Raw genomic sequence first — 25,501 nt, 5'->3', positions numbered from 1 at the left:
GCTGTTTTTTCTCCCGTGCCGAGCGAGGAGGCTGTTTTTTCTCCCGTGCCGAGCGAGGAGGCTGGTTTTTCTCCTGTGCCGAGCGAGGAGGCTGGTTTTTCTCCCGTGCCGAGCGAGGAGGCTGGGTGTTTTCCCCTGTGCCAATCACCAAGGCTGTGTTTTCCCGTGTCGAGCGAGGGGCTGTGTTTCCTCCCGTGCCGCGTGAGGGGGCTGTGTTTTCTCCCGTGCCGAGCGAGGGGGCTGTGTTTTCTCCCGTGCCGAGCGAGGAGCTGTGTTTCCTCCCGTGCCGCGTGAGGGGGCTGTGTTTTCTCCCGTGCCGAGCGAGGGGCTGTGTTTCCTCCCGTGCCGCGTGAGGGGGCTGTGTTTTCTCCCGTGCCGCGTGAGGGGGCTGTGTTTTCTCCCGTGCTGAGCGAGGGGGCTGGGTGTTTTCCCATGTGCCACTCCCCAAGGCTGTGTTTTCCCGTGCTGAGCGAGTGGCTGTGTTTTCTCCCGTGCCGAGCGAGGAGGCTTATTGTTTTCCCCCATGCTGAGCGAGGAGGCTGGGTGTTTTCCCATGTGCCAAGCACCAAGCCTGTGTTTTGCCGTGCCGATCGAGGGGCTGTGTTTCCCCCCCGTGCCGAGCGAGGGGCTGTTTTTTCCCAGTCCGAGCGGGGAGGCTGTTTTTTCATGCCGAGCGAGGAGGCTGCGTTTTCTCCCGTGCCGAGTGAGGAGACAGTGTTTTCTCCCCGGCCGAGCGAAGAGGCTGTGTTTTCTCCCATGGCGAGCGAGGAGGCTGGGTGTTTTCCCCTGTGCCAAGCACAAAGGCTGTGTATTCCCGTGCCATGCGAGGAGGCTGTGTTTTCTCATGCCGAGCGAGGAGGCTGGGTGTTTTCCCCTGTGCCAAGCACCAAGGCTGTGTTTTCCCGTGGCGTGCGAGGGTCTGTGTTTCCTCCCGTGCCGAGCGAGGGGGCTGTGTTTCCTCCCGTGCCGAGCGAGGGGGCTGTGTTTTCTCCCGTGCCGAGCGAGGAGGCTGGGTGTTTTCCCATGTGCCAATCACCAAGGCTGTGTTTTCCCGTGCCGAGCGAGGGGCTGTGCTTCCTCCCGTGCCGAGCGAGGTGGCTGTGTTTTCTCCCGTGCTGAGCGAGGAGGCTGGGTGTTTTCCCATGTGCCAATCACCAAGGCTGGGTGTTTTCCCCTGTGCCAAGCACAAAGGCTGTGTTTTCCCGTGCCATGCGAGGAGGCTGTGTTTTCTCATGCCGAGCGAGGAGGCTGGGTGTTTTCCCATGTGCCAAGCACCAAGTCTGTGTTTTCCCGTGCCGATCGAGGGGCTGTGTTTCCCCCCGTGCTGAGCGAGGGGCTGTGTTTTCTCCCGTGCCGTGCGAGGGGCTGTGTTTTCTCCCGTGCCGTGCGGGAAGGCTGGGTGTTTTCCCATGTGCCAATCACCAAGGCTGTGTTTTCCCGTGCCGAGCGAGGGGCTGTGTTTCCTCCCGTGGCAAGCGAGGTGGCTGTGTTTTCTCCCGTGCCGAGCGAAGAGGCTTATTGTTTTCCCCCATGCTGAGCGAGGAGGCTGGGCGTTTTCCCATGTGCCAAGCACCAAGTCTGTGTTTTCCCGTGCCGATCGAGGGGCTGTGTTTCCCCCCGTGCCGAGCGGGGAGGCTGTGTTTTCTCCCGTGCCGAGTGAGGTGGCTGTGTTTTCTCCCATGGCGAGCGAGGAGGCTGGGTGTTTTCCCCTGTGCCAAGCACAAAGGCTGTGTTTTCCCGTGCCAAGCGAGGAGGCTGTGTTTTCTCCAGTGCTGAGCGAGGGGGCTGTGTTGTCTCATGCCGAGCGAGGAGGCTGGGTGTTTTCCCCTGTGCCAAGCACCAAGGCTGTGTTTCCTCCCGTGCCGAGCGAGGGGGCTGTGTTTTCTCCCGTGCCGCGTGAGGGGGCTGTGTTTTCTCCCGTGCTGAGCGAGGGGGCTGGGTGTTTTCCCATGTGCCACTCCCCAAGGCTGTGTTTTCCCGTGCTGAGCGAGTGGCTGTGTTTTCTCCCGTGCCGAGCGAGGAGGCTTATTGTTTTCCCCCATGCTGAGCGAGGAGGCTGGGTGTTTTCCCATGTGCCAAGCACCAAGCCTGTGTTTTGCCGTGCCGATCGAGGGGCTGTGTTTCCCCCCGTGCCGAGCGGGGAGGCTGTGTTTTCTCCCGTGCCGAGTGAGGTGGCTGTGTTTTCTCCCATGGCGAGCGAGGAGGCTGGGTGTTTTCCCCTGTGCCAAGCACAAAGGCTGTGTTTTCCCGTGCCAAGCGAGGAGGCTGTGTTTTCTCCAGTGCTGAGCGAGGGGGCTGTGTTGTCTCATGCCGAGCGAGGAGGCTGGGTGTTTTCCCCTGTGCCAAGCACCAAGGCTGTGTTTCCTCCCGTGCCGAGCGAGGGGGCTGTGTTTCCTCCCGTGCCGAGCGAGGGGGCTGTGTTTTCTCCCGTGCCGAGCGAGGGTGCTGGGTGTTTTCTCCCGTGCCGAGCGAGGAGGCTGGGTGTTTTCCCATGTGCCAATCCCCAAGGCTGTGTTTTCCCGTGCCGAGCGAGGGGCTGTGTTTTCTCCCGTGCCGAGCGAGGAGGCTGGGTGTTTTCCCATGTGCCAATCACCAAGGCTGTGTTTTCCCGTGCCGAGCGAGGGGCTGTGCTTCCTCCCGTGCCGAGCGAGGTGGCTGTGTTTTCTCCCGTGCCGAGCGAGGAGGCTGGGTGTTTTCTCCCATGCTGAGCGAGGAGGCTGGGCGTTTTCCCATGTGCCGAGCACCAAGGCTGTGTTTTCCGGTGCCGAGCGAGGCGCTGTGTTCCCCCCCCCCCCCCCGTGCCGAACGAGGGGCTGTTTTTTCCAATCGAGGAAGCTGTGTTTTTTCATGCCGAGCGAGGTGGCTGGGTGTTTTTCCCTGTGCCAAGCAGCAAGGCTGTGTTTTCCCGTGCAGTGTGAGGAGGCTGTTTTCTCCCGTGCCGAGCGGGAAGCTGTGTTTTCTCCCGTGTCGAGCGAGGAGCGGTGTTTTCCCGTGTCGAGTGTGGGGGCTGTGCTTTCCCGTGCCGAGTGAGGGGGCTGTGTTTTCCCGTGCCGAGCGAGGGGGCTGTATTTTTCCCCCTGTGCTGTGCGTTGGGGCTTTATTTTTGCCCCTGTGCTGAGCGAGGGGCATGTGTTTTTCCCCCTGTGCTGGGCGAGGGGCTGTGTTTTCCCGTGCCGAGCGAGGGGGCTGTTTTTCCCCCTGTGGTGAACGAGGGGGCTGTGTTTTTCCCCCTGCCCTGAACAAGGGGGCTGTGTTTTTCCCACTGTGCTGAGCGATGAGGTTGCTTTTTCCGCGGTACAGGAAAAGGAGGCTGTCGTTTCCCCCATGCCAGGCCAGGAGGCTCTGTTTTCTCCCATGCCGAGTAAAGAGGTTGTATTTTCTCAGGTGCTGGGCGAGGAAATAGTGGTTCCCCCCGTACCGTGCGAGGGGGGCTGTGTTTTCCCCCGTGCCGAGCGATTGGGGCTGTGTTTTCCCGTGTCAAGCGAGGGGACTGTGTTTTCTCCCGTGCCGAGCGAGGAGGCTGGGTGTTTTCCCATGTGCCAATCACCAAGGCAAGGGGGCTGTGTTTTTTTCCTGAACCTGGCGAGGAGGCTGTCTTCCCAGATGCCGAGCAAGGAGGCGGTGCTTTCTCCCTTGCCGAGCGTGGGCGCTGTGATTTTCTGTGCCAAGCGAGATGGCTGTGTTTTCGAGATGGCTGTTTTCTCCCGTGCAGATGGAGTGGGCTGTGTTTTCTCCCATGCCGAGCGAGGGGCTCTATTTTCTCCCGTGCAGCTGGAGTGGGCTATTTCCTATGCCGAGCGAGGGGCTGTGTTTTCCCGTGCCGAGCAAGGAGGCTGTGTTTTCCGGTGCAGAGCGAGGAAGCTGTGTTTTCACCCGTGCAGGTGAGGAGACTGTTTTTCCCGTGCCGGACAAGGAGGCTGTCTTTCCCCGTGCGGGAAAAGGATGCTGTGTTTTCCCCCGTGCGGGGCGTGTAGGCTTTTTTCCCCCTATGCAGGGCGAGGAGGCTGTGTTTTTTACCGTGTGGGGTGAGTAGGCTTTTTTCCCTGTGCAGGGCGAGAAGGCTGCGTTTCTCCCCCATGTAGAAAAAAGACACTGTGTTTTCCACCGTACCGGACTGTGTTTTCCCCGGTGCTGGGCGAGGAGGTTGTGTTTTCCCAGGTGCCAGGTGAGGAGGTTGTGTTTTCCCCCGTGCGGGTCAAGGGGGCTGAGCTTTCCCCCGTGCCGGAAGGAGGCTGTGTCTTCAACCATTCGGAGCGAGTAGGCTGTGTTTTTTCCCTGTGCTGATCGAGGAGGCTGTGCTTTTTCCCTGTGCTGAGCGAGGATGCTGCGTTTTCCCTCGAGCCGGGCGAGGAGGCTGCGTTTTGCCTGGCCGAGCGAAGAGGTTGCGTTTTGCCTGGCCGAGCAAGGAGGCTGCGTTTTGCCTGGCCGAGCAAGGAGGCTGCGTTTTGCCGGGCCGAGAGAGCAGGCTGCGTTTTGCCGGGCCGTGAGAGCAGGCTGCGTTTTGCCGGGCCGTGAGAGCAGGCTGCGTTTTGCCGGGCCGAGAGAGCAGGCTGCGTTTTGCCGGGCCGAGAGAGCACGCTGCGTTTTGCCGGGCCGGGAGAGCAGGCTGTGGTTTGCCAGACCGAGCGAGGAGGCTGCGTTTTGCCAGGCCGAGCGAGGAGGCTGTTTTCTGCCGGGCCAAGCGAGAAGGCTGCGTTTTGTTGGACCGAGCGAGGAGACTGTGTTTTGTCGGGCCGAGTGAGAAGGCTGTGTTTTCCCCCGTGCTGGAAAAGGAGGCTGTGCCTTCTACCATGCGCAGTGAGGAGGCTGTGTTTTTTGCCCTGTGTTGAACGAGGAGGCTGCGTTTTTCCCCATGCCGGGCAAGGAGGTTGTGGTTTCCCAAGTGCCGGATGAGGAGGTTGTGGTTTCCCAAGTGCCGGACGAGGAGGTTTCCCAGGTGCCAGGTGAGGAGATTGTGTTTTCCCCCGTGCCGGGCATGGCTGTGTTTTTTTCCCCTGTTCTGAGCGGGGAGCCTGTTTTGCCTGGCCGAGTGAGGAGGCTGCTTTTTGCCTGGCCGAGCGAGGAGGCTGCGTTTTGCCTGGCCGAGCAAGGAGACGGCGTTTTGCCTGGCCGAGCGAGGAGGCTGCGTTTTCCCGGGCCGAGCGTGGAGGGTGCGCTTTGCCGGGCCGAGCGAGGAGGGTGCGTTTTGCCGGGCCGAGCGAGGAGGCTGCGGTTTACCGGGCTGAGACAGCAGGCTGCGTTTTGCCGGGCCGAGAGAGCAGGCTGCGTTTTGTCGGGCCGAGAGAGCAGGCTGCGTTTTGCCGGGCCGAGAGAGCAGGCTGCGTTTTGTCGGGCCGAGAGAGCAGGCTGCGTTTTGCCGGGCCGAGAGAGCAGGCTGCGTTGTGCCGGGCCGAGAGAGCAGGCTGCGTTGTGCCGGGCTGAGAGAGCAGGCTGCGTTTTGCCGGGCAGAGAGAGCAGGCTGCGTTTTGCCGGGCCGAGCGAGGAGGCTGCGTTTTGCCTGGCCGAGCGAGGAGGCTACGTTTTGCCTGGCCGAGCGACGAGGCTGCGTTTTGCCTGGCCGAGCGAGGAGGGTGCGCTTTGCCGGGCCGAGCGAGGAGCCTGCGCTTTGCCGTTCCGAGCGAGGAGGCTGCGTTTTGCCGGGCCGAGCGAGGAGCCTGCGTTTTGCCTGGCCGAGCAAGGAGGCTGCGGTTTACCGGGCCGAGACAGCAGGCTGCGTTTTGCCGGGTCGAGAGAGCAGGCTGCGTTTTGTCGGGCCGAGAGAGCAGGCTGCGTTTTGCCGGGCCGAGCGAGGAGGCTGCGTTTTGCCTGGCCGAGCGAGGAGGCTACGTTTTGCCTGGCCGAGCGACGAGGCTGCGTTTTGCCTGGCCGAGCGAGGAGGGTGCGCTTTGCCGGGCCGAGCGAGGAGGCTGCGTTTTGCCGGGCCGAGCGAGGAGCCTGCGTTTTGCCTGGCCGAGCAAGGAGGCTGCGGTTTACCGGGCCGAGACAGCAGGCTGCGTTTTGCCGGGCCGAGAGAGCAGGCTGCGTTTTGTCGGGCCGAGAGAGCAGGCTGCGGCAGGGCGAGGAAGCTGTGTTTTCACCCGTGCAGGTGAGGAGACTGTGTTTTTCCCGTGCCGGACAAGGAGGCTGTGTCTTTCCCCGTGCGGGTCGAGGAGGCTGTTTTTCCCCCGGTCTACTCAAGAAAGCTGTGGTTTCCCCTGGGGCCCAGAGTGGGAAAGCTGTGTTTTTTCCCCGATACCGAGCGAGGAGGCTGCGCTTCCCCTGTTCTGAGCAAAGAGGCTGTGTTTACCTCCGTGCCAGAAAAGGAGGCTGTGTTGTTCCCCGTGCGGGAAAAGGATGCTGTGTTTTCCCCCGTGCGGGGCGTGTAGGCTTTTTTTCCCCTATGCAGGGCGAGGAGGCTGTGTTTTTTACCGTGTGGGGTGAGAAGGCTTTTTTCCCTGTGCAGGGCGAGAAGGCTGCGTTTCTCCCCCATGTAGGGCGAGAAGGCTGCGTTTCTCCCCCATGTAGAAAAAAGACGCTGTGTTTTCCACCGTACCGGGCCAAGAGACTGTGTTTTCCCCGGTGCTGGGCGAGGAGGTTGTATTTTCCCAGGTGCCAGGTGAGGAGGTTGTGTTTTCCCCCGTGCGGGTCAAGGGGGCTGAGCTTTCCCCGTGCCGGAAGGAGGCTGTGTCTTCAACCATTCGGAGCGAGTAGGCTGTGTTTTTTTCCCTGTGCTGATCGAGGAGGCTGTGCTTTTTCCCTGTGCTGAGCGAGGATGCTGCGTTTTCCCTCGAGCCGGGCGAGGAGGCTGCGTTTTGCCTGGCCGAGCGAAGAGGTTGCGTTTTGCCTGGCCGAGCAAGGAGGCTGCGGTTTACCGGGCTGAGAGAGCAGGCTGCGTTTTACCGGGCTGAGAGAGCAGGCTGCGTTTTGCCAGGCCGAGAGAGCAGGCTACGTTTTGCCGGGCCAAGAGAGCAGGCTCCGTTTTGCCGGGCCAAGCGAGGAGACTGTGTTTTGTCGGGCCGAGTGAGAAGGCTGTGTTTTCCCCCGTGCTGGAAAAGGAGGCTGTGCCTTCTACCATGCGCAGTGAGGAAGCTGTGTTTTTTGCCCTGTGTTGAACGAGGAGGCTGCGTTTTCCCCCAGGCCGGGCAAGGAGGTTATGGTTTCCCAAGTGCCGGATGAGGAGGTTGTGGTTTCCCAAGTGCCGGACGAGGAGGTTTCCCAGGTGCCAGGTGAGGAGATTGTGTTTTCCCCCGTGCCGGGCATGGCTGTGTTTTTTCCCCTGTTCAGAGCGAGGAGTCTGTTTTGCCTGGCCGAGCGAGGAGGCTGCCTTTGGCCTGACCGAGCGAGGAGGCTGCCTTTGGCCTGGCCGAGCGAGGAGGCTGCCTTTGGCCTGGCCGAGCGAGGGGGCTGCGTTTTGCCTGGCCGAGCGAGGAGGCTGCGTTTTGCCTGGCCGAGCGAGGAGGCTGCGTTTTGCCTGGCCGAGCGAGGAGGCTGCGTTTTGCCGGGCCGAGCGAGGAGGCTGCGTTTTGCCGGGCCGAGCGAGGAGGCTGCGTTTTGTCGGGCCGAGCGAGGAGGCTGCGTTTTGCCGGGCCGAGCGAGGAGCCTGCGTTTTGCCGTTCCGAGCGAGGAGGCTGCGTTTTGCCGGGCCGAGCGAGGAGGCTGCGTTTTGCCGGGCCGAGCGAGGAGGCTGCGTTTTGCCGGGCCGAGCGAGGCTGCGTTTTGCCGGGCCGAGCGAGGAGGCTGCGTTTTGCCGGGCCGAGCGAGGAGGCTGCGTTTTGCCGGGCCGAGCGAGGAGGCTGCGTTTTGCCGGGCCGAGCGAGGAGGCTGCGTTTTGCCGGGCCGAGCGAGGAGCCTGCGTTTTGCCGTTCCGAGCGAGGAGCCTGCGGTTTGCCGGGCTGAGCGAGGAGCCTGCGTTTTGCCGTTCAGAGCGAGGAGGCTGCGTTTTGCCAGGCTGTGCGAGGAGCCTGCGTTTTGCCGTTCCGAGCGAGGAGGCTGCGTTTTGCCAGGCTGTGCGAGGAGCCTGCGTTTTGCCGTTCCGAGCGAGGAGGCTGCGTTTGGCCGGGCCGTGCGAGGAGACTGTTTTTTCGCCCATGCCGGGCGAGGAGACTGATATTTGTCTCCATGCTGGGTAAGGAATCCAGAGGCCCAGGTGAATATTTCAGGGCCATGGATTCAAATCCCACCATGCAGCTGGTGGAGTTTAAATGTAGTCAATTAATTAGATAATCTGCAACTGATAGCTAGTCCCAGTAATGGTGCCATGGAACTAAAAGCCCAACTGCTTTACAAATGTTCTTTTGATTTATTAGCACTGTTGTGTGATTAAGGTGCTTCTCACTACTGCTAGTGAGGGAACCAGCGTTTTGACCCAGAAGGAATGTCGCTGTAGACCTACAGCAATGTGGTTGACTCTTAACTGCACTCTGAATTGCTCTAGCAAGCCACTCGGCTCTACCAAACAGCTACAGAGACTGCACTCTGAATTGCTCTAGCAAGCCACTCGGCTCTACAAACAGCTACAAAGAAGTTAAAAAGGAATAAAAGCAGGTGGACTACCTGGCATCGATCTAGGCTCAGGAAACAACAAAAGCATCTCCCTCAATCCAGCTCATTAACATCTGGGGGCTTGTGGCAAAATTGGGAGAGCTGTCTCACAGATTAGTCAATTAAATAACAGCCTGACATAACCATATTCACTGAATCATAGCTTACAGCCAATGTCCCCGAAGCACCATACCCATCGTGTTCCACGACAGACCCACCTGAAGTGGCGCAGTGGTATACAGTTGGGATAAGTTGTCCTGGGAGTCTTTGATAATGACTTCAGACCCCAGGAAATCTCATGGCATCAGGTAAACATGACCAGGAATACTGGTGATTACCACCTACTGCCCTTTCCCAGCTAAGGAAGGGAGGGTGTCATAGAACTATTGTCACTGGACAGAGTAATGCTCTGGGAATCCAGGTTCAAATCCCGCCACTGTAGATGGTGATATTTGAATTCAATAAAAGAAATCTGGAATTAGAAGTTTAAAGATGATCATCAAACCATTGTCGGTTATGTCCTTTAGGGAAGGGAAAGTTTCGTCCTTACCTGGTCTGGCCTACCTGACTCCAGACCCACTGCAATGTGTTTGACTCTTAACTGCCCCTCAAGGGCAATTAGGGATGGGCAATAAATGCAAGCACAGCTTGCGATGCCCACGACTCGGGAGTGAATTTTTAAAAATCACTACTCATGTTCAACGCCACTTGGAAGAAGCATATAGGGTGACAAGGGCACAAAATACAGCGGAGAACTAAAATAGTCACCACCGACAGCGACTTGGTAGCACAGTAGTGGGTGGCTGAATCTTGAAGAACTGATCAAATGCTGGAATCCATCATTAAGGAGGTAGCATAAGGACATTTCGAAAATCATAGTACAATCTGGAAATCTGTGACATGATTTTATGAAAGGGAAATAGCGTTTGACAAATTTATTAAGAGCCCTTTGAGGATATAGCAGGCTGGATAAATAATGGGGAACCAATAGATGTAGTGCATTTAGATTTTCAAAAGGCATTTGAAAAGGTTCCACATAAAAGGTTACTATACAAAATAAGAACTGGTGTTGTGCATAATATATTGACATGGATAGATGATTGGCTAACAGGACAGTAAGAAGTCAAGCATGTTAACGTCCAACAGGTTTGTTTCAAATCACTAGCTTTCGGAGCACTGCCCTTTCCTCAGATGAATGAAGAGGTATGTTCCAGAAACATATATATAGACAAAGTCAAAGATGCAAGACCGGGCTTTGAATGTGAGAATTTGCAGGTAATTCAGTCTTTACTGATCCAGAGATAGGGGTAACCCCAGGTTAAAGAGGTGTGAATTGTCTCAAGCCAGGACAGTTGGTAGGATTTTGCAAGCCCAGGCCAGATGGTGGGGGATGAATGTATTACAACATGACTCCAAGGTCCCGGTTGAGGCCGTACTCGGATGCGGAACTTGGCTATAAGTTTCTGCTCGGCGATTTTGCTTTGCCGCACGTCCTGAAGGCCGCCTTGGAGAACGCTTACCCGGAGATCAGAGGCTGAATGCCCTTGACTGCTGAAGTGTTCCCCGACTGGAAGGGAACATTCCTGCCTGGTGATTGCCGCGCAATGTCCGTTCATTCGTTGTCGCAGCGTCTGCATGATTTCGCTAATGTACCACATTTCAGGACGTCCTTTGCTGCAGCGTATGAGGTACACAACGCTGGCCAAGTCGCACGAGTATGTACTGCGTACCCGGTGGGTGGTGTTCTCAAGTGTAATGGTGGTACCCACGTCGATGATCTGGCACGTCTTGCAGAGATTGCCATGGCAGGGTTGTGGTGTCGTGGTTGCTGTTCTGAAGGCTGGATAGTTTGCTGCAAACAATGGTTTGTTTGAGGTTACGCGGCCTTCAATACGTCATTGATGAAGATGAACATCTTGCCAAGGTCATCCACCCCCCCCCCCACTACTTGCCTTCAAACAACCGCGCAACCTCAAAAAAGGCAGGAAGATTAGAAAACCATATTATTTAAATGGGAGCTGGAACTCGCACATTAATCACAAAGTTAGTATGCAGGCAATTAGGAAGACATGTTGGCCTTTATTAGGGTACAATTCTAAAGGGCATCCAGGAGCAGATGGATAAATCATTGAAGATAGCCGGACAGGTTGAGAACGATGGTTAATAAAACATATGGCATTTGGGTTTTATCAATAATGGTATAGAGTACAAAAGCAACAAAATTATGCTGAACCTATAAAAAAAACACTGGCATTTATCCAAATTCTACTTCATCTGCCATTTATTTGCCCATTCACTCAACTTATCCAAATCACACTGACGGATTTCTGCATCCTCCTCACAGCTCACCCTCCCGCCCAGCTTGGTGTCATGTGCAATTTTGGACATATGACATTTTGTTCCCTCATCTAAATCATTAATATATATTGTGAATAGCTGGGGTCCTAGCATCGATCTCTGCTGTACCCCACTCGTCACTGGCTGCTAATTTGAAAAAGACTAATTAATTCCTACACTTTGTTTCTTGTCTGCCAACCAGTTTTCTATCCATCTCAATACACTGCCCCCAATCCCGTGCGCTTTAATTTTACACGCTAACATTTTATGCAGGACTTTGTCAAAAGCCTTCTGAAAGTCCAAATACACCACATCCACTGGCTCACCTTCATCAATTTTACTAGTTACATCCTCGAAGAATTCCAGTAGATTTGTCAAGCATGATTTCCCCATCGTAAATAAGGAATAACAAGAGCAAGAAGACACTGGTGTGGGCCCCCTAACAGCAGCTATACTGTGGGATGGAGATTAATCCGGAGATACTGAGGACATTTAAAAAGGGTAGTACATTAATCATGGGAGACTTTAATCTTTATGTGGATTGGGAACGGACAGCACAGTGGGTAGCACTGTTGCTTCACAGCTCCAGGGTCCCAGGTTCGATTCCCAGCATGGGTCACTGTCTGTACGGAGTCTGCATGTTCTCCCCACGTCTGCGTGGGTTTCCTCCGGGTGCTCCGGTTTCCTCTCATAAGTACCGAAAGCCGTGCTGTTAGGTAATTTGGACCTCTGTGTACCCCAAACAAGGTGCCGGAATGTGGCCACTAGGGGCTTTTCACAGTAACTTCATTGCAGTGTTACTGGAAGCCTACTTGTGTCAATAAAGATTATTATATTAATATCAAATTGGTAGAGGACGTCGTGATGAAGAATTCCAAGAATATATGTGACGGTTTCCTAGAACAATATGTTGTGGTTTCTACTCGGGTTCTTGCTATTTTGGATCTTGTAATGTCTAATGAGGCAATTTTAGCAAACAATCTGAAGAATAAAAGCTCCCTAGGCAACAGTGACCATAACATAGGAACAGGAGTAGGCCATTGAGCTCATGGTAGAATTTAGCATTCAGTTTGAGAGTGAGAAACCTGGGTCAGAAACAACTGTGCTAAACTTAAACTTAGGACAGCATGGTAGCTAAGGAAAGGCATAATGGCATTGGCGGCATCCAGAGAAGGTTCACTAGGTTGATCCCAGGTGTGGAAGGATTTTTTTATGAGGAGGTGAGTAGGTTGGACCTGTATTCATTGAAGTTTAGAAGAAAGAGAGGTGACCTTATTGAGACATATAGGATTCTCAGGGGGCTTGACAGGGTAGATGCTGAGATTGTGGGAGAGTCTAGCACCAGAGGGCATGATCTCAGAGTAAGGGGGTCACTCATTTAAGACCGAGATGAGGAGGAATTTCATCTGTCAGAGGGTAGTGAATCTGTGGAATTGCTTACCGCAGAGAGCTGTAGAGGCTGGGTCGCTAAGTATGTTCAAGGCTGAGATAGACAGATTTTTAACCAGGAAGGAAATCAAGGGTTATGGGGATAAAGTGGGAAAGTGAAATTGAGGATTATATCAGAAGTCACGAGGTGAGTCACTCACTGCAGAATTCCCAGCCTGTGGCCTGCTCGTGTAACCACAGCATTTATATGGCTAGTTCAGTTCAGTTTCTGGGCAATGATGTCAATGCCATTGAATGGTGGTTAGATTTTCTCGTTTGTAGTTATTAGCTGGTACTTGTGTGGTATAACTGGTATTGGCCACTTCACAGAATCACAGAAAAATACAGCACAGAAAAGGCCTTTCGGCCCATCGAGCCTGCACCGCCACATGAAAAGCACACTTGCTTTTATCAATCGCGGCATAGATTACAAAAGCAAGGAAGTCATGTTGGAGTTATATAGGACTTTGGGGAGGCCACAGCTCGAGTACTATGTGAAGTTTGGCCGCCACATTATAGGAAGGATGTGATTGCACTGGAGCGGGTGCAGTGGCGCTTCACCATGATGGGATGGAACATTGAAGTTATGAAAGAGGTTGGATAGGATTGGGTTGTTTTCTCTGGAGCCAAGAAGACTGAGGGGCGACCTGATCGAGGTGTACAAGATTATGAAGGGCCTGGGCAGGGTCGATAGGGAACAGCTGTTCCCCTTAGTTGAATGGTCAGTTACGAGAGGGGGGGGACAAGTTCACGTTGATGGGTGGGAGGTTCATGGGGGATTTGAGGAAAAACGTTTTGACCCAGAATGTGATGAGGGCCTGGAATCTGCTGCCTGGGAGAGTGGCAGAGGCGGATTGCCTCACATCCTTTAAAAAGTACTTGACACATCTTAACATTCAGGCAATGGGCCAAGTGCTGGCAAATGGGATTAGGATAGGCAGAAAACAACCCAAGCCTATCCAACCTCTTTCATAACTTCAATGTTCCATTTGGTGAGCTGTGGCCTCACCAAAGTCCTATATAACTCCAACATGACTTCCTTGCTTTTGTAATCTATGCCATGATTGGTAAAGGCAAGCGTGCCGGTGTCTTTTTCACAACTCTATTAACCTGCCCTTCTCCCTTCAGAGATCTATTTACAAACACGCCACGGTCTCTTTGTTCCTCAGGACTTCAGCTCAAACTTGGTCTTGCTGTAATCCCTGTCCATTATTCTTCACTTTTGCCCACATATCCTGTGTGGGAGATTGCAGACTGTGTGTCAGTTGCTAATATGCCTGTGCTTTTAAACATCGTTGCCTCCTCTACTACCCACTTCTCTGGTGAGACTGTTCCATAGTGGCTAACAACAAGCCATCATCGATACATTCCCCACTCAAATACTATTTTTTTTAAAGTTAGTTTGAGTTGCTAAATTTACTAAAAAATTTATTTTCCTGTCACAGAATGAAGAAAAGGCAGAAAAGGCTGAGGGGAGGTAAGCATATTTTCAGAATGATTCCGCAAACAGAGGCAGAGTTTGGTGCTGTCATAAACTCACTGACCTAATGCAAGTATATGGAGTAGACTGCCTGTACACTATTACAGGCATTGACTCACATTAGGTAAGTGGGGAATTATCCCCCACACCCTGAGTTGCCTCTGGCCTGAGGCATGCTCCATGTACTCATTGAGTCAGTATGTCAGTAGCCTTTCAGCATTCTGCCCTTGTCTGGCACCTAGACAGGCACGTTCCCTAGCATGGCCTACTGGATGGGTTTGCTTTCTCCAGGGATGCTCTAAAATCGCAGTGATCCAGGACCCGTGGTTGAGATGGGACAGCTCGACACCGGTTGGAGATCAGCCTTCCTGGCCTCTCTGGTAGAATACGGCACAGGCCAGTGAAACCTGCTGATCTATTGGTTTGGGTGTTTGTGTTCCCTGTAACTGTTAAAGAGTCACGACTCAGATATTAAACTTATTGCCAGCTGCAGTGTTGGGTTTTATTCCCCATTGAGGTGCCAAATCGGATAGTCTGACATACCATTGCACCCAGTTCCGGAATGTGAAAGGACAGTGTGTGATTGCCCCAGACTCGAAGGACAGTGTGTATGACCCACTGGGACAGTGGTTACACACACTGACCTTTCAGAGTGTGAAAGGTCAGTGTGTGTAACCACTGTCCCAGTGTGTGTAACCACTGTCCCAGTGCGTGTAACCACTGTCCCAGTGCGTGAAAGGAGAGTGTGTGACCCACTAACCCAGACTGTGAAAGGACAGTGTGTGACCCACTGTCCCAGAGTGTGAAAGGACAGTGTGTGACCCACTGTCCCAGAGTGTGAAAGGACAGTGTGTGACCCACTGTCCCAGAGTGTGAAAGGACAGTGTGTGGCCCAGTGTCCCAGAGTGTGAAGGGACAGTGTGTGACCCACTGTCCCAGAGTGTGGACAATGTGTGACCCACTGTCCCAGAGTGTGAAAGGACAGCGTGTGACCCACTGTCCCAGAGTGTGAGAGGACAGTGTGTGACCCAGTGTCCCAGAGTGTGAAAGCACAGTGTGACCCACTGTCCCAGAGTGTGAAAGGACAGTGTGTTACCCACTGTCCCAGAGTGTGAAAGGACAGTGTGACCCACTCTCCCAGAGTGTGAAAGGACAGTGTGTGACCCACTGTCCCAGAGTGTGAAAGGACAGTGTGTGACCCACTGTCCCAGAGTGTGAAAGGACAGTGTGTGACCCACTATCCCAGAGTGTGAAAGGACAGTGTGTGACCCACTGTCCCAGAGTGTGAAAGGACAGTGTGTGACCCACTGTCCCAGAGTGTGAAAGGACAGTGTGCGACCCACAGTCCCAGAGTGTGAAAGGACAGTGTGTGACCCACTGTCCCAGAGTGTGAAAGGACAGTGTGTGGCACACTGCCCCAGAGTGTGAAAGGACAGTGTGGGATCCCCTCTCCCAGAGTGTGATAGGACAGTGCGTGACCCACTGTCCCAGAGTGTGAAAGGACAGTGTGTGACCCAGTGTCCCAGAGTGTGAAAGGACAGTGTGTGACCCACTGTCCCAGAGTGTGAAAGGACACTGTGTGACCCACTGTCCCAGAGTGTGAAAGGACGGTGTGTGACCCACTGTCCCAGAGTGTGAAAGGACAGTGTGTGACCCACTGTTCCAGAGTGAGAAAGGACAGTGTGTGGCCCAGTGTCCCAGAGTGTGAAGGGACAGTGTGTGGCACACTGTCCCAGAGTGTGAAAGGACAATGTGTGACCCACTGTCCCAGAGTGAGAAAGGACAGTGTGTGCCCACTGTCCCAGAGTGTGAAAGGACAGTGTGTGACCCACTGTCCCAGAGTGTGAAAGGACAGTGTGTGACCCAGTGTCCCAGAGTGAGAAAGGAGTGTGTGACCCACTGTCCCAGAGTGAGAAAGGAGTGTGTGACCCACTGTCCCAGAGTGTGAAAGGTCAGCGTGTGACCCAGTGTCCCAGAGTGTAAAAGGACAGCGTGTGACCCACTGTCCCAGAGTGTGAAAGGACAGTGTGTGACCCACTGTCCCAGAGGGTGAATGGACAGTGTTTGAGCCACTCTCCCAGAGTGTGAAAGGACAGTGTGTGACCCAGTGTCCCAGAGTGTGAAAGGACAGTGTGTGACCCACTGTCCCAGAGTGTGAAAGGACACTGTGTGACCCACTGTCCCAGAGTGTGAAAGGACGGTGTGTGACCCACTGTCCCAGAGTGTGAAAGGACAGTGTGTGACCCACTGTTCCAGAGTGAGAAAGGTAGTGTGTGGCCCAGTGTCCCAGAGTGTGAAGGGACAGTGTGTGGCACACTGTCCCAGAGTGTGAAAGGACAGTGTGTGACCCACTGTCCCAGAGCGAGAAAGGACAGTGTGTGCCCACTGTCCCAGAGTGTGAAAGGACAGTGTGTGACCCACTGTCCCAGAGTGTGAAAGGACAGTGTGTGACCCTGTGTCCCAGAGTGAGAAAGGAGTGTGTGACCCACTGTCCCAGAGTGTGAAAGGACAGTGTGTGACCCACTGTCACAAAGTGTGAAAGGACAGTGTGTGACCCACTGTCCCAGAGTGTGAAAGGACAGTGTGTGACCCACTGTCCCAGAGTGTGAAAGGACAGTGTGTGACCCACTGTCCCAGAGTGAGAAAGGACAATGTGTGCCCACTGTCCCAGAGTGTGAAAGGACAGTGTGTGACCCACTGTCCCAGAGTGTGAAAGGACAGTGTGTGACCCAGTGTCCCAGAGTGAGAAAGGAGTGTGTGACCCACTGTCCCAGAGGGTGAATGGACAGTGTGTGACCCACTGTCCCAGGGTGTAAAAGGACAGTGCGTGACCCACTGTCCCAGGGTGTAAAAGGACTGTGTGTGACCCACTGTCCCAGGGTGTAAAAGGACAGCGTGTGACCCACTGTCCCAGGGTGTAAAAGGACAGTGCGTGACCCACTGTCCCAGGGTGTAAAAGGACAGTGTGTGACCCACTGTCCCAGAGTGTGAAAGGTCAGCGTGTGACCCAGTGTCCCAGAGTGTAAAAGGACAGCGTGTGACCCAGTGTCCCAGAGTGTGAAAGGACAGTGTGCGAGACCCAGTGTCCCAGCGTGTGAAAGGACAGTGTGTGACCCACTGTCCCAGGGTGTGAAAGGACAGTGTGTGACCCACTGTCCCAGGGTGTAAAAGGACAGCGTGTGACCCAGTGTCCCAGAGTGTGAAAGGACAGTGTGTGACCGACTGTCCCAGAGTGTGAAAGACTATGAAGGAAAGGGCATATGAGTCATTTCCCCAGAGTTTAAGAACAATGTATTGCCCATGTTCCCTGAATGTGAACGGCCGGTTTGTGACCCACCGCCCCACACAGTTTGTGCAAATATTCATGAATGCTTTTGTTCTTTTAGCTCTGATACCACGGCTGAGTCTGAAGCAATGGAAATACAAACATCTGGATCTGCAGAGTCTAAAGAGGTAGAAAAGACTGAAATGAATGAAGAGAAAGCAGGCAAGACTCTGAGTGACCAAACTACAACAGATTCTGCAAACCTGACAGTGGTGGTGACGCCTGCTACAGAGATGGTAACAAAGACAGCAGCAGAGGCAACGACGCAGAATCCTGTCACAGCAACAGTCAGCGAGTCATCTGCCTCCCTGAACCCTTCTGTTGGCACTGCTAATGCCAGAAATACACCACTCACCACAAAATCACCCACCCCAATCACTGCTGAGAAGACTGCGGTCTCAAAATTAGCTGGTGCCAACCCACTTGGTAAAGCAGCCCCGGTCAGCGGAAATGCGCCATCCCAACCTGCGGTAGCTGCCTCCAATACAGCTGCTAAACCTGCATTGGTGCCCACAAAACATGCTACGGCTGCCACAGGTACTTCCACCAAGTCTGCTGTGAATGTGGCCACCAAACCAGCACAAACTACATCCAGCGCAACCCCTCTGAACGCGGTGACTAAGCCAGTCACTGCCAGCTTGGCCAAACCGGGCCAGACTTCAACCAGTGCAGCAACCAAACCATCTCTAGCCACAGGCAGTGCAACCACCAAGTCCACTGCAGCCGGTGTGAATGCCGCCTCTAAATCTACAGCTGCTACCAGCAAGCCAGTCCAAGCAGCCTCTAAACCCACGCAGACTGCCACCCCGAAGTCCACTGCTGCTAATGCAGCTGCAAAGGCACTGTCGCCAGCTACTGGTGGAGTGACCAAACCAACATCAACCACCAGCAATGTAGCAAGTAGTCCCAGCGCCGCATGTGAAACTACTCCATCTGTGTCAGCTGCAGAGGGGGCCAGCCCACAAACAGCCACTACCCTTCCTGCAGCCATGCATGCTGGTGAGACCACCACTCTTGCAACAGCAGAAAAAGCTTCCCCATCACCACCTAAAACCTCAGTACCACCCCCCACTGGCACCAAACCTGCACCTTTAAAGTCTGCAGTGATTAAATCAGGAAGCAGAGAAAGCAGTGCTTCAAAATCGAACGGGAAGAAATTTGTTCTTGTTAAAAAGGATCATTTAATGAAGGAGCCTGGCAAACCCAGCACACCAGCTCGAGGTCGAAGTACGTCCAGGGACCGCTCCAACAAAGAAGGAAGTGGAAAGAGCTTCTTGCATCAGAAGGAGAAAGAATCCAGGCCTGAGCGCAGACACGTGTCTCAGCATCTACGGGACAAGGATTATAAATCATTCACCAGGAGCAAGGTAAATGTTTGAAAAACAGATAGATGTTCCCAGGTTTATGAGCATGCACGTGGTGTCCCTCCAAAGCCAGTGTTGGCTGTGTAAAGGAGCATTTAACATTCGAAAAACAACTCGTTAGATGTCTCCTCACTACGGGTGGCGCAGTGGTTAGCACTACCTCATGTCGCCGAGGACTCGGGTAACTCCACACAGCCCTGGATCACTGGCCGTGTGGAGTTTGCGCATTCTCCCCGTGTCTGCGTGGGTTCCACCCCCACAACCTAAAACAATGTGCAGTGTAGGTGTATTGGCCACGCTAAATTGCCCCTTAATTAGAAACAAACAATTCAGTACTCTAAATTTATAAATAAAAAAGATGTCTCCTCACTACAAGCAGTACTGAAATATTACTGTTACCAAGGCAGAATTTCTTTCTGCTGCCCTTTCTCTGGCTGTGTTCATTCTCCTCTTATTTCTCCTCACACGCCTCAGTTTTGAGCAAAGGCCAAGAGGGAGGCTTCAATATCTGTTACACTAACACCAGGGTGGAATTTAAAAGATAAGAATCAGAAAATGTGTTAAACAAAGAGCTAGTAACTGGTTGGATGTCGGAGAAAGAGAGCATGTTGGGATAAAGGGAATGTTTTGATTGTTGGGACTCAGCTTTTGACATTCTTAGCAAAGACTTGGATAATAGATGCAGTTTTGCAAGTGACAGCAGGTTAGGAGGTGCAGTCAGAAGTGCGGGTGAGAGCAGGAAGTTGGAAAGAGACAATGAGACACATGTCCGAGGCTCTAAATCTGAGAAAGCCAAATGTGGATGTCTGTGACTGTCACTGTGGTAAACGTCTCCTTTTTGACCTCTGCAGCTTTTGATACGATTGACCAAGCCATTCTTGAACACCTCTTCTCATTGAAATAGGTGGCTTCTCTTCCCACTGCCATACTGTTATATCTTCAAAGGATCTGCCCTTGACTCCCTCCTATTTCTTAGACCTTTGCGGCCCCTTGGCCACATTGTCTGACAAGCATGTCAGTTTTCACAAGTACACTAATAACATCCAACCTCTCCTTCACCACCTTTCTTGATCCCTGCACTCTCTAAAGTGTCAATTTGCTTGTCCAACATCCACCACTGGATGAGTAGAAATTTTCTCCCAACTAGATATTGGGAAGAAGTCTACTCAAGTCTTTGGTCTCTGCCACAGACTCCATTTCCTGTCTCCTGATTCAATTCCTCTTCACTGTCTTGAAGCTGAACCAGACTGCAACTTCGTATCAGATTTAACCTCAATAAGCCATAGGCCAGATATCCATGTCACCACTTTCTGTAACTTTGCTCCTGCCTCAGTTCACATGCTATAACCCTCATCCATGCTTGACCATGGCCTCTTCCCATCGTCCAGCTCCATAAACAAAGCTCCTGATCCTTATTTTCATGGCCTTATTTCTGTTGCTTATCTCAGTAATTTCCTCCAGCACCATGACCAGTTGTTGCCAGCTTGTTCAGTGCCATAGTCCTTTTACATTTTGTTGTGTGGTGTGCATGGATTGTGTTTCTGTCGAATGAGACCTGTGAGACATTTTCCAGGCTGCTGCACAGCCACGCATGTGTGCACCCTCCTAAATATCTATTCATTCATTCATTGCTTTACCATTGGTGGCTGTGCTGTGAGATGTCAAAGCCTTAAACTCTGGCATTCCCATCCTAAATTTCTTTGCCTCCTTTAAGATGCTTCTTAATTCAATTCATTTCAATTGCATTTTAACCAGAAACCAATCTCTAATCAGTCTTTCGATCACTGCTCCTTATGTTGCTGGGGTTGACTGTTGAAGGCAGTATTTAAGATACCGAAGAAGAGTCATAGGGACTCTAAACAATAACTATTTCTCTCTCCACAGATGCTGCCAGACTTGCTGAGTTTTTTCCAGTATTTTCTGTTTTTGTTTCAGATTTCCAGCATCCACAGAATTTTGTTTTTTCATTATAAGCTGTTGTGATGTAGTTTCTGTGTTGTCCTCTGTGTCCCATCACGTTCAGAGCACAGGGAACATGTCATTTATCCTATGTTATTCCATCAGCATGTTCTTCTATTTCTTTTTTCCCGGTGTTTATCCAGCTTCTTTGCAAAATGCATCACGCCATTTGCCTCATCTTTTTTTCACTTAATCTTTATTATTGTCACAAGTAGACTTACATTAATAATAATCTTTATTATTGTCACAAGTAGGCTTACATTAATAATAATCTTTATTATTGTCACAAGTAGGCTTACATTAACACTGCAATTAAGTTACTGTCAAAAGCCCCTAGTTGCCACATTCCGGCCGGCCTGTTTGTGTACACGGAGGGAGAATGCAGCACTTCTTTCAGGACTTGTGGGTGAAAAATGAAGCACCCGGAGGAAACCCACGCAGACACGGGGAGAACGTGCAAACTCCACACAGACAGTGACCCAAGCTGGGAATCGAATCCGGGTCCCTGGCGCTGGGAAGCAAGTGCTAACCATTGTGCTACCGTGCTACCCGTCACGATTAGCCATCTCTTGTAGGAAGTTGCATATTTTTGCTGCTCTTTAAATAAAACAGCTTTTCCTGAATTCATTCTTGTAACATCTACATTTATGATCTAGTTTTACATTCTGTAACCTCAGCCTGTTGTCAGTTTTTTTTTTTTTTTGAATGGTATAATTGCTCACTAAGGCACCACCTTGGTTACATTTTTGTTCCCTGTTTTTTAATATTCTCTCATGGGGTGTGAGCATCACCCACAAGGTCATTTTGCTGCCCATTGCTGATTGCACTGAAACTAATTATGGCAGTTTAAAGGTCAACCACGTTGCTGTGGGTCTGGAGTCACTTGTAGGCCAGACTGGGTAAGGATGACAGATTTCCTACCCTAAAGGACAGACAAACGCAGGAATTAGGAGCAGGAATAGGCCCCATGTCCCCTCGAGAGTGGCTGATGTGATTGTAAATGCCCACCTACTCCTGATAACCTTTCAACAGTTGATAGTTACTGAGACACGGTGAATTGAATTTAAAATGCCACCACTGTTGTGGTGTGCTTGACCCCCATGTCCCCAGAGCATTAGGCTGGACCTCAGGATTACCAGCCCAATGCTATTACCACTAGGAGCTGGTATAGCCCAGTGGGCAAAACAGCTGGCTTGTAATGCAGAACAAGACCAGCAGCGCGGGTTCAATTCCCGAACAGGGGACGGAATGTGGCGACTAGGGGCTTTTCTCAGTAACTTCATTGAAACCTACTTGTGACAATATTAATATTATTATTACTATTACTACGCAAGCATCGACATCCACTATTTCCAACACCGGTAAACATACATAGAAAATAGAAGCAGGAGGAGGCCATTCGGCCCTTCGAACTTACTCCACCATTCATTATGAGCATGGCTGATCGTCAAGGTCAATACCCTGATCCCTCCCGCCCCCCCCCCCCCCCCCCCCCCCCCCCTGCCGCCCACCCCATATCCCTTGAACCCAATAGCCCCCAGACCTATATCTAATTCCTTCATGAATTTACACGTTTTGGCCTCAAATTCCACAGATTCACCACTCTCAGGCGTGAAGAAATTTCTCCTCGCCATTTCAGTCTTCAAAGGTTTACCTCATCCTCAAACTATGCCTCCTAGTTATGGACTCCCCCACCGTCAGGAGCATTGTTTCTGAATCTACCCTGTCTAATCCTGGTAGAATTTTATACATTTTTATGAGATCCCCTCTCACTCTTCTAAACTCCAGTGAATATAATCCTGACCGATTTAGTTTCTCCTCATGTGACAGTCCCGCCATCCCAGGAATCAGCCTGGTAAACCTTTGCTGCACTCGCTCCATAGCAAGAACATCCTTCCTCCGATAGGGACACCAAAACTGCACACAATACTCCAGGTGTGGCCTCACCAATACCCGATACATTTGCAATAAAACATCTCTATTCCTATACTCCAATCCTCTCACTATGAAGGCCAACATACCATTTGCCTTCTTTACTGCCTGCTGTACCTGCGCGCTTATTTTCAGCGACTGATGCACGAGGATACAAAGGTCTCGCTGAATATCCACATTTCTCAATTTACACCCATTCAAATAATAATCTGCCTTCCTAATTTTGCTACTGAAGTGGATAACCTGACATTTAGCCATATTATACTGCATTTGCCATGCATTTGCCCACTCAGCCTGTCCAAATCCCGCTGAAACATCTCTGCATCCCCATCTCAGCTCACCCTCCCACCCAACTTTCGTGCAATCTGCAAATTTGGGGATAATACCTATAGTTCCTTCGTCCAAATATATAATGTTTACATTTGGGGTCCTCACACAGATCCCTGCGGTTCCCCACTAGTCACTGCCTGCCTATCGGAAAAGACCCACTTATTCCAACTCTTGCTTCCTGTCTGCTAACCAGCTTTCTATCCATCTCAAGACACTAATCGCAATCCCATATGCTTTAACTTTACATATCAATCTGCTATGTGAAACCTCATCGAAGGCCTTCTGAATAAACTACATCCACCAGTTCTCCCTGGTCAACTCTGTTGGTTACATCTTCAAAGAATTCCAGTAGATTTATCAAGCATGGTTTCCCTTCCATAAATCCACGCTGACTTTGTCTGATTACACCACTGCTTTCCAAATGCTGTGCTATGAAACCCTTGATAATGGACTCCAGCAATACTGGTCTATAGTTCCCTGTTTATCTCTACCTCCCTTTTTGAATAGTAGGGTTACATTCACCACTCTCCAATCTGTAGGAACCATTTCCAAAGAATTTCAGAAAATGACCACCAATGGATCTACTATTTCTAGGGCCACTTCTGTAAGCACTCTGGGATGAAGATTATCAGGCCTTGGAGATTTATCCACTTTCAATCACATCAATTCCCCAAAACCATTTCTTTACTAATACTAAATTTCTTCAGCTCCTCACTAAAACTTGTGTTTCTCAGAACTTCCGGTACATAATTCATGTCTTTCTTTGTGAACAGTAAGAAGTCTTACAACACCAGGTTAAAGTCCCAACAGGTTTGTTTCGATGTCACTAGCTTTCGGAGTGCTGCTCCTTCCTCAGGTGAATGAAGAGGTATGTTCCAGAAACATGTATATAGACAGATTCAAAGATGCCAGACAATGCTTGGAATGCGAGCATTAGCAGGTGATTAAATCTTTACAGATCCAGAGATGGGGTAACCCCAGGTTAAAGAGGTGTGAATTGTGTCACGCCAGGACAGTTGGTAGGATTTCGCAGGCCAGATGGTGGGGGATGAATGTAATGCGACGTGAATCCCAGGTCCCAGGCACCGACCTCCTCAGAAGACAAACATGGGACACAACCGACAGAATACCCTTCGTTGTCCAGTACTTTCCTGAAGCGGAGAAACTACGTCATCTTCTTCACAGCCTTCAACACGTCATCGATGAAGATGGACATCTTGCCAAGGTCATCCCCACACCCCCACTACTTGCCTTCAAACAACCGCGCAACCTCAAACAAACCATTGTTTGCAGCAAACTACCCAGTCTTCAGAACAGTGACCACGACACCACACAACCCTGCCATGGCAATCTCTGCAAGACGTGCCAGATCATCGACATGGATACCACCATTACACGTGAGAACACCACCCACCAGGTACGTGGTACATACTCGTGCGACTCGGCCAACGGTGTCTACCTCATACGCTGCTGGAAAGGATGTCCCGAAGCGTGGTACATTGGCGAGACCATGCAGACGCTGCGACAACGAATGAACGGGCATCGTGCGACAATCACCAGGCACGAATGTTCCCTTCCAGTCGGGGAACACTTCAGCAGTCAAGGGCATTCAGCTTCTGATCTCCGGGTAAGCGTTCTCCAAGGCGGCCTTCAGGACGTGTGACAACGCAGAATCGCCGAGCAGAAGCTTATAGCCAAGTTCCGCACACAGGAGTGCGGCCTCAACCGGGACCTGGGATTCATGTCGCATTACATTCATCCCATACCATCTGGCCTGTGAAATCCTACCAACTGTCCTGGCTTGACACAATTCACACCTCTTTAACCTGGGGTTACCCCATCTCTGGATCTGTAAGATTTAATCACTTGCTAATGCTCACATTCCAAGCATTGTCGGGCATCTTTGAATCTGTCTATATATATATATATATATATATATATATCTATGTTTCTGGAACATACCTCTTCATTCACCTGAGGAAGGAGCAGCGCTCCAAAAGCTAGTGACATCGAAACAAACCTGTTGGACTTTAACCTGGTGTTGTAAGACTTCTTACTGTGCTCACCCCAGTCCAACGCCGGCATCTCCACATCATTTCTTTGTGAAGACCGAAGCAATGTGCGAGTTTAGTTCCTCAGCCATTTCTTTGTTTACTCTTATGAATTCCCCCGTTTCTGACTTTAAGGGGCCTACATTCGTTTTTATCGATCTTTTTCTCTTTACATACCTATAGAAATGTTTTTAGGTTCCCCGCTAGTTTATTTTCAAATTGTATTTTACCTTGTTAATCAACATCTTGGTCTGCCTTTGCTGAATTTTAAACTGTTCCCAATCCTCAGGGCTATTGTTTTTCTTGGTAATTTTCATAGATTATCATAGAATTTACAGTGCAGAAGGAGGCCATTCGGCCCATCGAGTCTGCACCGGCTCTTGGAAAGAGCACCCTACCCAAGGTCAACACCTCCACCCTATCCCCATAACCCAGTAACCCCACCCAACACTAAGGGCAATTTTGGACACTAAGGGCAATTTATCATGGCCAATCCACCTAACCTGCACATCTTTGGACTGTGGGAGGAAACCGGAGCACCCGGAGGAAACCCACGCAGACACGGGTAGGATGTGCAGACTCTGCACAGACAGTGACCCAAGCCGGAATTGAACCTGGGACCCTGGAGCTGTGAAGCAATTGTGCTAACCACCATGTTACCGTGCCTACCAAATTTGCATGTGTGTGTCGCTACTTTCAGTGATTTATGTATCTGCATCGCCAGACCTGCTTTTCTTCTATTCCATTTAGATTCTTGTTTTTCAAGCGGTCCGAA

General features: G+C 51.7%; 1 protein-coding gene across 9 annotated transcripts in view; it reads left to right on the top strand.

Moving 5' to 3' along the window:
* The window catches only part of znf638 (zinc finger protein 638), a 344,100-nt gene that overhangs the window by 290,731 nt on the left and 27,868 nt on the right, over positions 1-25,501 (top strand). For all 9 annotated transcript variants that reach the window (XM_072497778.1, XM_072497779.1, XM_072497783.1 and 6 more), the window contains exons 17-18: positions 13,731-13,762; positions 17,152-18,457. In XM_072497778.1, coding sequence (XP_072353879.1) covers positions 13,731-13,762; positions 17,152-18,457 — 1,338 coding nt within the window. The remainder of the gene's footprint in view (positions 1-13,730; positions 13,763-17,151; positions 18,458-25,501) is intronic.

The sequence above is a fragment of the Scyliorhinus torazame genome, chromosome 3 (genome assembly GCF_047496885.1).
Source record: "Scyliorhinus torazame isolate Kashiwa2021f chromosome 3, sScyTor2.1, whole genome shotgun sequence".
In the NCBI taxonomy this organism is placed as follows: Eukaryota; Metazoa; Chordata; class Chondrichthyes; order Carcharhiniformes; family Scyliorhinidae; genus Scyliorhinus; species Scyliorhinus torazame.
Note: the sequence above shows the minus strand (reverse complement) of the source record. Positions and strands in the feature narration are given on the sequence as shown.